At 56.1% G+C, this 15005-nt stretch overlaps 1 protein-coding gene across 3 annotated transcripts in view; it reads right to left on the bottom strand.

Annotated features, from left to right (window-relative positions):
- Positions 1-15005, bottom strand: part of LASP1 (LIM and SH3 protein 1) — a 43000-nt gene that overhangs the window by 27199 nt on the left and 796 nt on the right. For 2 of the 3 annotated variants that reach the window (XM_008066811.2, XM_021716978.1), the window contains exon 2: positions 3034-3118. The exons of the other annotated variant lie outside the window; for it this stretch is intronic. In XM_008066811.2, the coding sequence (XP_008065002.1) occupies positions 3034-3118 (85 nt within the window). The remainder of the gene's footprint in view (positions 1-3033; positions 3119-15005) is intronic. 3 annotated transcript variants of the gene reach the window in all.

Genomic DNA, 15005 nt, shown 5'->3' on the forward strand with positions numbered 1-15005 from the left:
TGGTGGCGGGGGTGGCGGGGAGAGGCTGAGGCCCAGCTGCCAGCTCCCTGCCTCAGCCAGATCGGGACAGGACCACCCAGAGGGTCATTTCTGGGCAGTTCTGTGGTCATCTCCCCCGCCGGGGAGGCTCCAGGTGTCCCATACACCCAAAGTGCCACTTTGGGGACCAATATAGAGACAGGAAAACGGCTGAAATAGCAGGGACGGCTTCCAGAGCCAGAGGAGGGCTGTCACACGGCAAGGCCGCCCAGGAAGGGGCCCTGGAGGAGGGTGGCTAGCACCCCGGGTAGGGCTAGGTAGGCGAGAAGGCTCCCACTTCCCCTCCCGCCAGCCACGGGCCTCTCGCCAGCCCTGCCCCCACAGTGGCCACAGGAGAGGAACCAGCTCAGCACTTCCAAGCCTCGGTGGCGGCAGGATTGGCCCCCAGCCTCAGAGCAGCTGGGTTTGCTGTCCCCATTTCACTGGGAGGAAAATTGAAACAGTGAGGAGAGGCTGGCCTCAGACCGCACAGCTGGTGGGTGATGGAAGGGGGCCCAATCCACCCCTGGCCCAAGGACGACAGCCTCAGGAGAACAGAGTTGTGCCCTCAGTGCCAAGCCCCGCCCCACCCCTCACTCCCCTCAGAGCACACACAGGGTGAGCCCTGGACCCTCCTGCCCACCGGCCTGGCCTTAAGTCTCATCAAGAGAACTAAAAGCCCTTGTCAGAATCACCAGAGTCAAAATGCAGGTTCCTGGACCTCACCCGGAGCTGCCAACCCAAAGGCCCTTTGGGCGAGGCCCAAGAATCTGCATTCCAACAAGTCCTTAATACTCTCTGGTGACTGGTGCCTCTGCAGGATGAGGACATGGGCTGGAGGACTCCACGGTCAGCACTATAGTCCTGTTAAGAGCAAAGAGAATTTTAAAAATTAGCCAGATATGGCTGTAATCTCAGCTACTCAGGAGGCTGAGACGGGAGGATCGCTTGAGCCCAGGAAGTTGAGACTGCAGAGACCAGTGATCACGCCACTGCATTCCAGCCTGGGTGACAGTGCAAAATCCTGTCTCAAAAAAAATAATAAGCCGGGCTCGGTGGCTCAGCCTGTAATCCCGCACCTTTGGGAGGCTGAGGTGAGTGGATTGCCTGAGCCCGCGGGTTCGAGACCCGACTGGGCAGGCGAGACCTCATCTCTACAATAAAATCAAAAAATTAGCCGGACGTGGTAGTGAGCGCCTGTGATTCCGGCTACTCGGAAGGCTGAGGCGGAAGGATCGCCGGAGCCCAGCAGGTCGAGGCTGTGGTGGCCGGGAGCAGCCACTGCACTCCAGTCTGGGCGACAGAATGAAACTCCCAACTCTTAAAAAAAAAAAAAATAATAATAATAATAATAATAATTTTTTTTTTAAAGAGCAAAGGTCTTCAAAGCCAGACCTACTCGACTTGAAATCTGCTTCTGCCACCATGCCCGGGCACAGTGGCTCATGCCTGTAATCCCAGCACTTTGGAAGGCCGAGGTGAGTAGATTGCCTGAGCCCAGGGGTTTGAGACCAGCCTGGGCAAGTTGGCGAGACCCCGTCTCTATAATAAATCAAAAAATTAGCCGAGCATGGTGGCACGCGCCTGTGGTTCCAGCTACTTGGAAAGATGAAGTAGAAGAATCGCCTGAGCCCAGCAGGTCGAGGCTGCGGTGGCCATGAGCATGCCACTGCACTCCAGCCTGGGCATCAGTGAAACTCTGACTCAAAAAAAAGACAGTATCTGCCCCTGTTAAATAGTGAGTACCTTGACCTCTCTGAACCTCAGTGCCCTATCTGCACATTGGAGGTAACAAGAGCCCCTTCCTCGTCAAGCGGTTGTGAGGATTAAATAAGGCCAGATGTGTATACACACAAGCACACGCACACACACAAATACACACATGCACACACGGGAGGATTATATGAGGGTAGGGGTGGTTCTCCTTGACGGGACCCAGGGCGGTCGTATCAAGATCAGACAGACAGCAGGCTGGGAGTGGTGGCTCACACCTGTCATCCCAGCACTTTGGGAGGCCAAAGCGGGAGGATCCCTTGAGCCCAGGAGTTTTGAGACCTGCCTGGGCAACACAGCAAGACCTCATCGCTACAAAAAATAAAAAAAATTAGCCGGGTGTGGTGGTGCATGCCTATAGTCCCAGCTATTCAGGAGGCTGAGGTGGGAGGATGGCCGCAAGAGATTCTGCCTCAAAATAAAAAAAGACCAGGCAGCAGGAGCCCAGCTCAGAAGGATCTGGAGAGATTTCCCTCTGAGGCCCAGGTGGTCCCTTGGTATTTTCTGGATCCTGGACACCCCGCCCACACAGTGCAGTCCCCCACATGTATTCACTCATTCCTTTAATCCACGCAGAGGCCCCACTCCACCTCACCCCACTACAGGCCAGGATTGTCCCAGAAGCCCTCCCAAGCCCCGGGCAGGGTTCGTTGTCCTGATCTCAGGGCTCATGACCCTTTGCTTATGCCTCAGTGTCCCCTAAAGACCAAGCTCTCCCCAGGCTGGGAGCTTGTCTCCTCCCCCCTCCCAGCAGAGCTCCGTTAAGTTAGGCCCCGGGACAGAGGCGGGGACAGGTCCCACCCCTCCCTGCCAAGGCCCCCTCATCAGGTGGAGAAGAAGGTTGGGGGATGTGGCTGCACAGGGGCGACCGCACAGCCTCAGCCCAGCATGAGCCTGGAGAGACGCGTTCCCTGATCTCCCCCAGATGCCCCCTGGGTGGGTGGCCACTTTGTGGAGAGGAGAAACAGAACAGCTTCCTGGAGGTGGCGGGCTGTAGGCAGCCCAGAGCAGAACCAGACAGACACCCACACCTCCCCACGCCACTGCAGCAGGAAGCAGGGGCAGCTTTCGTCTCTCCTCTGAAGCCAGGAAACATGTAACCGGGCATGAGGGCGGGGCGGAGCCCGGGCGGGTGCCAGGATTGCAGCACCTTGGCCTTGCAGCCACCCACAGGGGAAGCAGCCCTTGCTCAATGGAGGGTTGCGACAGCCCTCCCCACCAGCCCGGCGTGCTGGCCCTCACCTGACTCTGGAGCTCGCTCTGTTGCTTGAGGCGAAGGTTTTCTGGGGTGTCGGCCACCATGGTGAAGGACTGCTTGGGGTAGTGTCTGCGGGACAGAAGAGCAGAGTGGGGTCATTCTGGGCAAAGGGCAGGAGGCGGTGGGCTTCTCAGAGCTCTGGCTCTCTCCTGGGAACTTCCTCTCGTGCCAGGGCAACCGCCCCGCCCAGGCCGGCAGCAGGAAGACAGAGTCCACTGTCAGGGCCAAGGGGAGCCAAGGGCTCCTCAGACTCAGCCTGGGCTGGCTGACCTGGGAAGAGAGCGGGCCTGAGTGGTCAGCAGGCCAGGGAGAACTGTCCTGAGCCAGAGGAAGGCTCCTGGAGCACTCTCTGAGGGCTGTGGGCTACCCTTACTTGGGGATAATCTGGGCCTTGGGGTCCACCGCACAGGGAGGCCGAGGAGACTGGGCCAGACTGGGAGAAGGTGGGCACTGGGTCGGGAGTACACTAAGTTCAGAAATGGAGACCAACCATGCAGAGGAAAGCAAGGGGGAGACAGGAGGCAAGGGGGACACGCATATCCAGGGGGACTTCCTGGAAGAGGTGGTGAAGGAGAAAATACACACAGCCAAAGTGATGTTTCTTTTCTTTTTTTTTTTGAGTTGTAGTCTCACTCTGTCACCCAGGCTGGAATGCAGTGACACAATCATGGCCACCAAAGCCTTGACGTGCTGGGCTCAAGTGATCCTTCCGCCTCAGCCTTCCAAGTAGCTGAAACCACAGACACGCGCTACCATGCCCAGGCTTATTTTTTATTTATTGTGGAGATGAGGTCTGATCAAGTTGCCCAGGCTAATCTCGAACCCCTGAGCTCAGGCCTCCCAAAGTGCTGGGATTACAGGCTTGAGGCACCACGCCCAGCTTGAGGCCAGAAAGGTGGTCGCCTGCGGTCCCTGATCCAAAATGCTCAGAACCAGAAGTGTTTTGGATTTCGGACTTTTTCAATTTTGGAGTATCTGCAAATACATCATAGGATATCTTGGGGAAGGAACCCAAGTCTAAACACAAAATTAATTTATATTTTTATGGGTTTTTTTGGAGTCAAGAGTTTCACTCTGATGCCCAGGCTGGAGTGCAGTAGCACGATCAGGGCTCACCACAGCCTCAACGTCCTGGGCTCCCACCTCAGCCTCCTGAGTATCTAGGACTACAGGCACATGCCACTACATCCAGCTAATATTTTTATTTTTGTAGAGACGGGTCTCACTCTGTTGCCCAGGCTGGTCTTGAATTCCTGGACTCAAGCAATCCTCATCCTCCTACCTTGGCCTCCCAAAGTGCAGAGATTACAGGCATGAGCCACCACGCCCGGCCTTGACCGTGACCCATGACACTGGGTGAAGTGTGGAGTTTTCCACTTGTGAGGTCATGTCGGTGCTCAAAAAGTTTTGGATCTTGGAGCACTTCAGATTTCAGATTAGCGACAACCAGCCTGCAGTAACAACAGTTAAGCCCCATGCTAAGGGCTTTGCATCTAATTCATCAAATGCTCACAGCTACCCTTCCGTGGCTTCCTAGTCCTGTCAACATTCTCCTTTGACAGATGGGAGAACCAAGGTCAGAGGGGTTAAAACAGTGTGGCAGTGAGCGGTGGGGCTGGGGTTTGCACTCCAGGTCTTGAGAGCCTGGCATGCTGAGCGGAAGCCTCGCCATCTCCAGGCCTAGGACAGCCCAGTGTCCCGGTCTCAGTAAGAGGGCTGGCGTGGGGGTGGCGGGAACCAGGGCAGCCCAGAGCCAAGCCTGCAGGCACTCCAGGACAGGCCGGTCCAGCCCTCGCATTTCAGAGGAGGACACAGCGGCCTGGCGCCAGGTCCTCCTCCCTGAATGGTCTACAGAATCAATGTATGTATCGCTTGGCTCACTGTCTTCCCTCTCTGCTATTTCTCCATGAGGAGAGGGAGTTTGGGGTCCCTTTTGTTCACTGATTTACCTCAGGCTCCTAGAAGAGTAGGTGGTGCTCCATAAATATTTGTTAAATAAACAAATGTCACCGCAGGCGCTGAAGCCAGGCTGGGACTAGAACTCAGGCCTCTTCCCCTACCAGCCTCGCAAGGTCCCCCAGCAGACCGGCTATAGAAGAGGAAGGCCTGAGGCCTGAGGAACGCCTGGGGGGTTTAAGTGGATGTGCTGGTGTGAGAAATGGCTGGGGGTCCATACGGATCCCAATTATGTCAGGGACTGGTGGGCGGCTCCCGCAAACAGAAGCCCAAGGTCTGGCCATATTTGGCTCTGGGGACCATATCGCGCCACAGATCCCTGACTCACAGGCCGCCCCCAGATAAGAGCCCCATCTCTGGTGACTCACACCTATAATCCCAGCACTTCGGGAAGCCAAGGAGGGAGGACTGCTTGAGCCCAGGGAGGACTCTAGAGCAGCCTGGGCAATATAGCGAGACCCTATATCTACCAAAAAAATCAAAAAATTAGGCCGGGCGCAATGGTTCACGCCTATAAGTCCAGCACTTTGGGAGGCCGAGGTAAGAGGATTACCTGAGTCCATGGATTCAAGACCAGCCTGGGCAACTTGGCAAGACCTCATCTCCACAATAAATCAAAAAAATTAAGCGTGGTAGCGCGCACCTGTAGTTCCAGCTACTTGGAAGGCTGAGGCAGAAGGATCGCCGGTGCCCAGCAGATAGAGGCTGTGGTGGCCGGGAGCGGCCATTGCACTCCAGTCTGGGCAACAGAGTGAAACTCCAACTAAAAAAAATAAAAATAAAAATTTGCCAGGTGCAGTGGCCTGCGCCTGTGGTTCCAGCTACTTGGACAGCTGAGGCAGAAGAATCACCAGAGCCCAGCAGGTCGAGGCTGCGGTGGCCACTGTGCTCCAGCCTGGGTGATAGAGTGAGACTCCAACTCAAAAAAAAAGTCAAGGCCGGGCTTGGTGGCTCAGCCTGTAATCCCAGCACTTTGGGAGGCCGAGGTGAGTGGATTCCCTGAGGCCACAGGTTCGAGACCCACCTGGGCAACTTGGCGAGACCTCATCTCTACAATATATTTTTTTAAAAATGACCTGGGCATGGTAGCGCGCGCCTGTAATTCCAGCTACTTGGAAGGCTGAGGCGGAAGGATCGCCAGAGCCCAGCAGGTCGAGGCTGCGGTGGCCGGGAGCGGCCACTGCACTCCAGTCTGGGCAACAGAGTGAGACTCCGACTCAAAAAAAAAAAAAAAATCAAAAGTTAGCTGGACATGGTGGTTCATGCCTATAGTCCCAGCTACTCGGGGGATTGAAGTGGGAGGATCATGCGAGCCCAGGAGATCGAGACTGCAGTGACTGCACCATTGCACTCCAGCCTAGGCAACAGAGTGAGACCTCAATTCAAAAAAGAGAGAAACCAATCGCCTCCTGGGACTTCCTTCCACATATGTCCCCACCAGTTGGCTGACACACTAGCCACAAACCACCCACCTGCCCAGCATGTTCTCTGGCCACCCACACTACCCTGCACCAGAGATACCTGTAAACAGGTGACCTCCATCTGGGCCACCAATTGTAGAGGCAGGACTTGGGGTTTGGAGAGAACTCAACCAAGGTGGGACACACCGGGCTCTTGCCCTGCTGCTGACTTGCTGGGTAACCTTGGCAAGCCCTTTTCTCCGTAAGCTACTCTCACTGTCCTAGACCCAGGGGCTTCTAGCGGGGGGGCTCCTGCCCTTGCCCCTGCCCCAGTCCCCACACTCCCCTGAGTTCTGGCCACCCAGGTCAGTCCAGGATCACAGCAGGAGGCAAGCAGACTAAGAAAGGCAAACACAGGTGCCTGCAGCTGGCAACAGACACGGTCCATGACGAACACAGGGCTAAGGCTGGGGGCTGGTCCCCACACTGCTAGGGCCACCCACAGCGGAGGAAGCTCCCTTCAACAGTTCCAGGCGGCCGGGCGTGGTGGTTCATGCCTGTTATCCCAACACTTTGGGAGGCAGAGGCGAGAGGCTTTCCTGAGCCCAGGGGTTCAAAACCGGCCTGGGCAACTTGGCGAGACCACATCTCTACAATAAAAGAAAAAATTACCCAGGCGTGGTGGCACGCGCCTGTAGTTCCAGCTACTTGGAAGGCTGAGGCGGAAGGACTGCCTGAGCACAGCGGGTCGAGGCTACGGTGGCCACAGCGTGCCACTGTACTCCAGCCAGGTGATAGAGTGAAGACTCCGATTCAAAAAAAAAAACCAAACAAGTTTCCTGCAAGGTGGGGATCAACTGCAAGTCTCCTCCTAGACACTAGAAAGAGCAGAGGAACTGAAGTAAGACCTCGAGCAGAACTGCTGGCCCCGAGGCCCTAGTGGGGAGGGTTTCATAATGACCCCCCCCCAAGTCAGAGTCATCCCAAAGATGTCATGGGTGGGGGCTGTGGTGAGGAGGCCACCACCTGCAAATGGAGACAGAAGTGAATGGGGTGGAAGGGTTGGAGCCTCAATTCTGAGAAGACAGTGCTGATTAGCATCTAGAGGGGACCAGGGACAGGGTGGCTGGCCAAATATGTCCACAGGAGTCAGTCTGCAAGCCCTGGGGTTTTCCATTTGCTGGAAGAGACAGGGTTAAAACAAGAGGGCCAAGCCGGGTATGGTGGCTCACATCTGTCATCCCAGCCCTTTGGGAGACAGAGGTGAAAGGATTGCTTGAGTCCAGTGGTTCAAGACCAGCCTGAGTAACTTGGCTAGACCTCATCTCTACAATAAATCAAAAAATTAGCTGGATATGGTGGTACGCTCCTGTAGTCCCAGCTACTCAGGAGGCTGAGGCAGAAGGGTCACCTGTGTCCAGCAGGTCGAGGCTGCGGTGGCCATGAGCATGCCACTGTACTCTAGCCTGGATGACAGAGTGAGGCTCCAACTCAAAAACAAAACAAAACAGAAGGCCAGCTCCAGTGGCCCAAGGACAGCAACACAGCCCGCAGTACCTACACACACCGTCTGGGCCTCGTGCACCAGGAATACGTAGACATGCCCTCTGTGGCCACAGCGTGTCCAGGCCTGCCAGGCCAGCAGGTCCACGCAAGGCAGCCGTAAGCAGGCCACGCCCATACCTGCCACACCCCAATGCCGAGAGTCTCTGCTCCTCACCCTACACCCCTCAGAGGTCTCAGGAGCCCCCAACACTCAGTAAGTGCTGGGGTGGGATGGCGGGTACTTCCCCCCCTTTGGAAGTACCATCACCCCAAGGTCTCAGCCCCCCACAGCACATCAGAAGGGAAGGGGTGAGCCAGCCTAGATGTCAACTCAGCTTAATTTGGCAGAGATGGGGGATGACTTTAATCCTGCATCAGATTAAGCAGGTTAAAGAAGAGCTCTGAGCCTGCCAATCTCCCAACCCTGCCCCCCAAGTCAGAGGAAGCAGGCAGACCCACACCAGCTCCAGCGTGGGTCAGCCCCGCCCCCTCTCCGCAGCCCCCAGTCCTGCGAGACAGCCCTGCCTTTCCCTCCCCCTGCTCACTGCGCTTCCAGTTCCCATGGCAACCGCATCCTCAGCTCCAGGCAGGAGAGCCATGAGAGCAGACACAGAGAGAGAGATGGGAGGGGGGTTGCAGGGGTAGGGGAAGAGGCACAGATAGCAAGGGGGGATCCTTAACTGAGGAGCCCAGGAGGGCAAAGACTGCATCTGCAAGGCCTTGTGGACACAGCTTGGGTGTGGAAGACAGGTGCCTCGGATGTGTTTCTGGAAGGGACCTAAGGAGAAGGGCCAAGCTGTGCCCCTCCCCCCACCATCATGCCTGGCTTCCAAGAAGGCGCTGACTGATCTGACCTCCTCCCAGAGACAATTTTTGGGAATCTTCCCTTCCTCTCTGTCCTCGGGGTGAAGCTGCTGCCACCTGGTACCCTCGGGTCCCAGCAGGGATGGACAGATGTGCGTGCAGACCAACGTGGGTGCCAAGACAGGCCAGGGACCACCCATCCCAGCTGGTGACCCCACTGGAACCCGGCTCCGCGACAGACCCGGTTTTGGCGAGGGAATAAGGGGCAGGGTGAGGAGGCCCAGGAACAGAATGGAGTCCAGAGCACAGCAGCTCTTTGTCCCCTCATGGGCCAGCCCGTGGGGTGGCCCCGTAAACCGTTCCAAGTGGGGGGGCTCTCCACAGATTCCTCACCCCTCTTCCCTGCCATCAGTGGCTCTGAGGGGAGAGAGGCATGGAGACAGTGCCCTAGGACAGAGGATGGGACCCAGCATCCATGGGGGCAAACCAGGAGAATGCCTGCCCTGGCCAGGAAGAAGTGGAGCAGTTGCTGGCAGCAGCCAAGGCCTTCGGGAGAATGTCCAGGCACACAAAGCAATGTCCTCGCGTTTGTCAGTCTGGGACAGGCAGGGATTCTCACTGTGCCTGCTTCACAGATTAAGAAACTGAGACTCCGTGTCAAGGACACAGACCCCCATCCAAGGCACTCTCTCTGCAGAGCTGCCCAGCCAGCTCAGGGCAGGCTGACATCTATCTGCCAGATGGACCCCTGTCCAACTCCTCACTCCCCCACTCGCTCCCCCCAGCACTCAGAGGTCTGGGGAAAGATGTGTTCAGCGGGGTGGGTGCGGAACAAAGCACTTCATCCTTCAAATCCAACTGCTGCCAAGCTTGGACATGATGAGATGCCCTGGAGCCTGGGCAATATAGCAAGACCCCATCTCTAAAAAAAAAAAAAAAATTAGCAGGGTGCAGTGGTACGTGCCTGTAGTCCCAGCTACTCGGGAGGCTGAGGCAGGAGAATCGCCTAAACCTAGCTCAAGGCTGCAGTGACAGCACCACTGCACTCCAGCTTGGGCGAGGGCAAAATCCTGCCCTCCCCTCAAAAAAGAGCGAGATTCTGGAATCTCTCAGCCACCTCTACTTAGGATCTGCTTACTCCTCAGAACTTCAAAGGGAGGTATCTCGAGAGGCTGGACCATGACTTGTAGGGATACGAGAGACAAACTCTGTCCCAGGAAACGGGGTCCCGAGGACCGGACTTGCCTTCCCACACAGAGGGACTCCGAGGACAGGGAGGAGGCCGCAAATACTCAAGGCTCGAGGGTTCCAGGTGATAGCCTGCAGGGAACCAGCCCCACTCTCTGGCCCAGCCATCAGCTCCATTCTTAGAGCAGTGCTGAGATCTCAAGCTCCCTTTCCACTTGTCACCTCACCCCTTCCAGGCCTGGCCCCCTTCAAAAACCACAGCTTTGTGTTCAGGGAGGAACAAAAATACATCAACAAAACAACAAGGAGCTTTTGGTTTTACCAAAAGGAAAGAAAAAAAAACACCCCCACATCCTGCCTCTGGAAAGAGCTGATTCCAAAAGCCCCTGCTGGGAACACTGCCACAAGGCGGATGGGGAGGGCTCCCAGCTAACCCAGTTTCTCACCCAGCCCCTCTGGCCTTAGGGGCTGAAGTAGCCAGGATAGGAAGCAACAAGGAGGCATTGTTTGGCCAAAAGGGGGAAAAAAAGAGCAGTCAGAAAAGATCAAGGCTAGACTTGAGGAAGGACTTACCAGCCCTCAGGGATTACAGATGAAATAAAAAAGAAGAAAAAAAAAACAAAGCCTGCACCTGCCCCTGTTGGCAATACAGCAAGAGAAATAACTCTGCCAAGTTGAGCGAGACATGGAGTGCTGGGCCTCAGTTTCTGTATCTTTAAAATGGGAGTGTTAGGAAGCAAAGTGATCCCCAAGGTTCCCTGAGGTCCTGCATTTGGACGTTCTGGCTACCCACCTACGCTTGCGCCGCGCCCCCCTCTTCCTGCCACTGGCCTCAGCTCCTGGGACATCTGATCCCAATTTTCCCAGTCAGAGGCAGAGACTTCGGGGAGGTGGGAAAGCCCCAGGTCCCATGCGGATCTGCCCACCACCTCTTAAAGCAGCTGGGATTAAAGACAGTTTGCGAAGCCTGTAATCCCGCGCCTTTGGGAGGCTGAGGTGAGTGGACTGCCTGAGCCCGCAGGTTCAAGACCCGCCTGGGCAACTTGGCAAGAACTCATCTCTACAACAAATCAAAAATTAGCCAGGGGTGGTAGCGCGCGCCTGTAGTTCCAGCTACTCGGAAGGCTGAGGCGGAAGGATCGCCGGAGCCCAGCAGGTCGAGGCTGCGGTGGCCAGGAGAGTGCCACTGCACTCCAGTCTGGGCGACAGAGTGAGACTCCAACTCAAAAAAAAAAAAAAAAAAGACAGTTTGCGAGACACCCGTTGGTCCAGCAGAGCCCGCCCGCTGCCATGTGAGGCCTGGGGGGAGGAGCGGGAGCCCGGCCTCTAATTCCCCAGAACCAGGGACCTCTCCACCCTCTGCAGCCCATCACCCCACAGCCCAAGGGCCCTGGAGAGTGGACCCCAGAGGATCAGTGAAGAGGACGAAGCTGCCGCTAAGGCCCCCCTTTCCTTCCCCAGCCCATACCAGCCCCTACTTGACACCTCAAAAGCTGGTTTCCCCAGCCCGTAACCGCTTCTCCTGTCCTCAAACCCCCAAGGAGGAGGCTACAGGCCCGAGCCTCCACCCCCAGCCCTGACCTCCAAGCTCAGAGACTATTTGCATGGAGACAAAGAAGCAGGTTTGTACCAAGCCAGGGCCTGTGGCAGATCTGGCTCTCTTGGAAAATCCAGTTTACAAAACAAATAATCGAGGGCATAAATATCTGCAACCACAGCAGGCTCACCACACCCACCCAGAAGCTTCAGGAAAGAATTCCTGCCGTTGGCTATTGTGCAAAAGCGGGAGTGCACCTCTACCTTGCCTCAGTCCTGAAGGTGTGATACAAACCCAGGTGTCAGTCCAGCTCCCAGTCTTCCTCCCCCAGGGTGTGTGTCTGGTGCATATCAGGCACCTGTGTTAACTGCATGCGTGGAGCCCAGCTCGCCAGGCAGGCCTGCTGTAAGCTCTAGCCTGTGTTCTCTACCCTGTCTCACCCCCAAACAAGGCCAACACAGAAAGAGAAACAGAAGAGGCCTTTTTGGTCTGACACCGTGGCTCCCAGCACTTTGGGAGGCCAAGGCATGGTCTCCCAAAGGAAGACTGCTTGACCCTAGAAGTAGAGACCAGCCCGGGTAACATAGCAAAACCTTGTCTCTACCAAAAAAACAAACAAACAAAAAACAGCCAGGCATTGTGGTCCCATCTACTTGGGAGGCTGAGGTGGAAGGATCGCCTGAGCCCAAGAAGTTGAGGATGCTGTGAGCTGTGATCATTGTGATCATGCTACTGGGCGACAGAGTGAGACCTCAACTCAAAAAAAAGAAAAAAGAGGCCTTTTCACTGCTCACAGTCACTTTCCAGAACTGCAGTCGCACTCTTGAGAAGCTGCAGGGAAAGACAGCTTGCTCCTCTCTGGACCACCCTCCTGCGAGCGCTCTCACCTCAGAGAGAGCCCAAGATGGGCAGAGAACACAGAGGTCTCCCTGCATACTTGACTTCTACACGCACTCACTGGGTGGGCCCAACTCGCCAGCAATGCGAGTCCTGCACTGAGGGGCTGGTGGTCCGCAAAGCAAGGCAGGAACAGGAAGGGGGAGCCATACCCTGAGAACCCCAGGACTCAGGAACCTGAATGTCACTCAAGGACAGCACCAGAGGCAGGAAGAAAATAGGAGGAAGTGAGGGTGCACACTTGGCCTAGTGCCTGGCACACAGCAGGTGCTCAATAAATACTCTTTGGTCTTTAGTCCAGGGTTCAGCACCCTGGGTAGGAACTGCTAGTCTCAGGTGATCCCTCCGCCTCAACCTCCCAAGTAGCTGCAACTAAAGATGTGCGCCACCACGCCCAGCTAATTTTTTTATTTATTGTAGAGATGCGGTGTCATCACATTGCCCAGGTTGGTCTCGAGCTTTTAGGTTCAGGCAATCCTCTAGCCTCTGCCTTCCAAAGTGTTGGGATTATAGGTGTGAGTCAGTGTGCCCAGGCCTGGGTAGGGATTTTTAGCCCTGGGGAGACCAAGGCTCAGCAGGTACAGAGGACACTCCTTGCGTGTGGGGCCCACATCTGGGTCTTCCTGGGAGTCCCCACATTTGGCTTGCTGGCCCGGACTGCAGGCAGGAGGGGGGAGCGTGATGGGGTCCATCTTCTCCTCCTCCAAGGTCCTCCCCAGGAAACACCCTAGCTGGGCCAAAGGTCAGTGGGGCATGGCAGAGACTGTGGCTATCAAGGGGTGAAAGGAAACAGAGGGGCCAACATGCTTCTTTCAGCTTGAGGTCAGAAGGAAAACAGGGGACCCTCGGCTTAGGCATAGGGCGGGGAACTATATCTTCAGCCTCTCTGGGACCTCCAAGGCCCTGCAGGAGCCTCCACCCCTTTGGCTGCAGCCTCCCCAGAAAGCAGTGAGAAAAGTAAGCAGCAATGACGGCACTAGGCTGAGAAAACACAGAGAAAGTGAGGGCAGACCTCTGATTTTCCTTCAACTCCCAATGCTTACCGAATCCTAGGCTACCACGTCTCAGGAGGCCATGTGGAGTCCCTGCCACCCATGGGACTCAGGCCTCAGCCGGACTCCTGCCTGGAGGGGCGGAGGCTCAGATTCTAGCCTAAAGCGCTCCAGCAGCTGAGGGGTTAACTACCCTGGCTTCTGTGAACCCCACCCCACTCCCCAATGGAGGGAGGAAGTGGCAGAGAATCAGGGTTTGTGTGAGCCCTTAAGAATTCGAGGAATGTCCCATTTCCCTGGGGGGAGGTGGGAGGGGCTGGTGGGGGAAGACGAATGGTGGGGGTTCCTAGAAGAGTCTGGGACGGGGCTGCGACCCTTCCCCTAGCTTAGGCACCCAGTGCCCGGGTTCTTCCAGAAGGGACAACCTTCACGTTGCTTCTTGGGCTTGAGATTTGAGCAAGAAGGCATCTTCCCAGCACCTGGCACAGGTTAGCAGGCAGGCAGCACAAGGCTGCAGAGTGATCAAACTCCCGGGGGCAGCCATCCAAACTGGAGGGTGGGAGAGGATGAGGGAGAGACAGCCATTCTAAGGGGGGGTAACTCCCTAACCCTGTTCAGGCAAGTCCTGAATTTCCCTTCCTGGGTGAACATCGGCTGCAAAGAGCCTTCTGACTGAGAATTAAAAAACAAAAACTGGACTCAAGTCGGATCCTAAATTTATGTGAACACTGTGACATGGCTGCTTATTGCAAGCGACTTGTCCTTCCCAAGCCTCTACCCGAAAGGGGGGCTGTGAGGTCCCAACACTTACTACTCACAGGTCACCGTGAAGATGGAAGGTGGCTGCCCTCTCTGGGACTGCATGGGACTGCAGGGAGGGCCCTGGCTTCACACCTTCTCCCCGCCCCTACCTCAGCAGCCCAGGGGCTTTGGGTCCCAAAGCAGAAGGAACAGAGCCGAGGAGACTACACTCAGTCTCCACTGCTCCCTCACCAGGCAGGGAAGAGATCTGCCTGGGTCAGGCCACATCCCATGTGCTGCTCCCCACACCAAATCCCACTTCTCAAGAAATGAACACCAGAAGGGCTGGAGTCCAGGTTCCAGAAAGTTTCCTTGAAGGGAACACAGAAGGAAGGAGCCCCCAAAGCCTAGGAAGAGCCTGGGCAAGAGATGATAACTGTCAAGCGCTGTGGCTCATGCCTGTAATCCAAGCACTTTGGGAGCTACTTCTAGAAGTAGAAGCAGCTAGGTGCAGTGGCTCACACTTGTAGTCCCAGCACTGTGGGAGGCAGAGGCAAGAGGACTGCCTGAGCTCAGGGGTTTGAGACCAGCCTGAGCAGCATAGCAAGACTTCATCTCTACAATAAATCAAAACATTAGCCAGGTATGGTGGCACATACCTGTGATTCCAGCTACTTGGAAGGCTGAGGGGGAAGGATTACCAGAGCCCAACAGAACAAGATTGTGGTGGCCACGAGCAGTGTGCCACTGCACTCCAGCCTGGGTGACAGTAAGACTCCGACTCAAAAAACAAAAGAAAAAAATAGCCGGGCTCAGTGGCTTACCCTGCAATCCCACGCTTTGGGAGGCTGAGGTGAGCGGATTGCCTGAGCCCGCGGGTTCGAGACCCGCCTGGG

This window comes from Carlito syrichta, unplaced genomic scaffold, assembly GCF_000164805.1.
Source record: "Carlito syrichta isolate Samal-C Ts95f unplaced genomic scaffold, Tarsius_syrichta-2.0.1 Scaffold309114, whole genome shotgun sequence".
NCBI classification, from domain to species: Eukaryota; Metazoa; Chordata; class Mammalia; order Primates; family Tarsiidae; genus Carlito; species Carlito syrichta.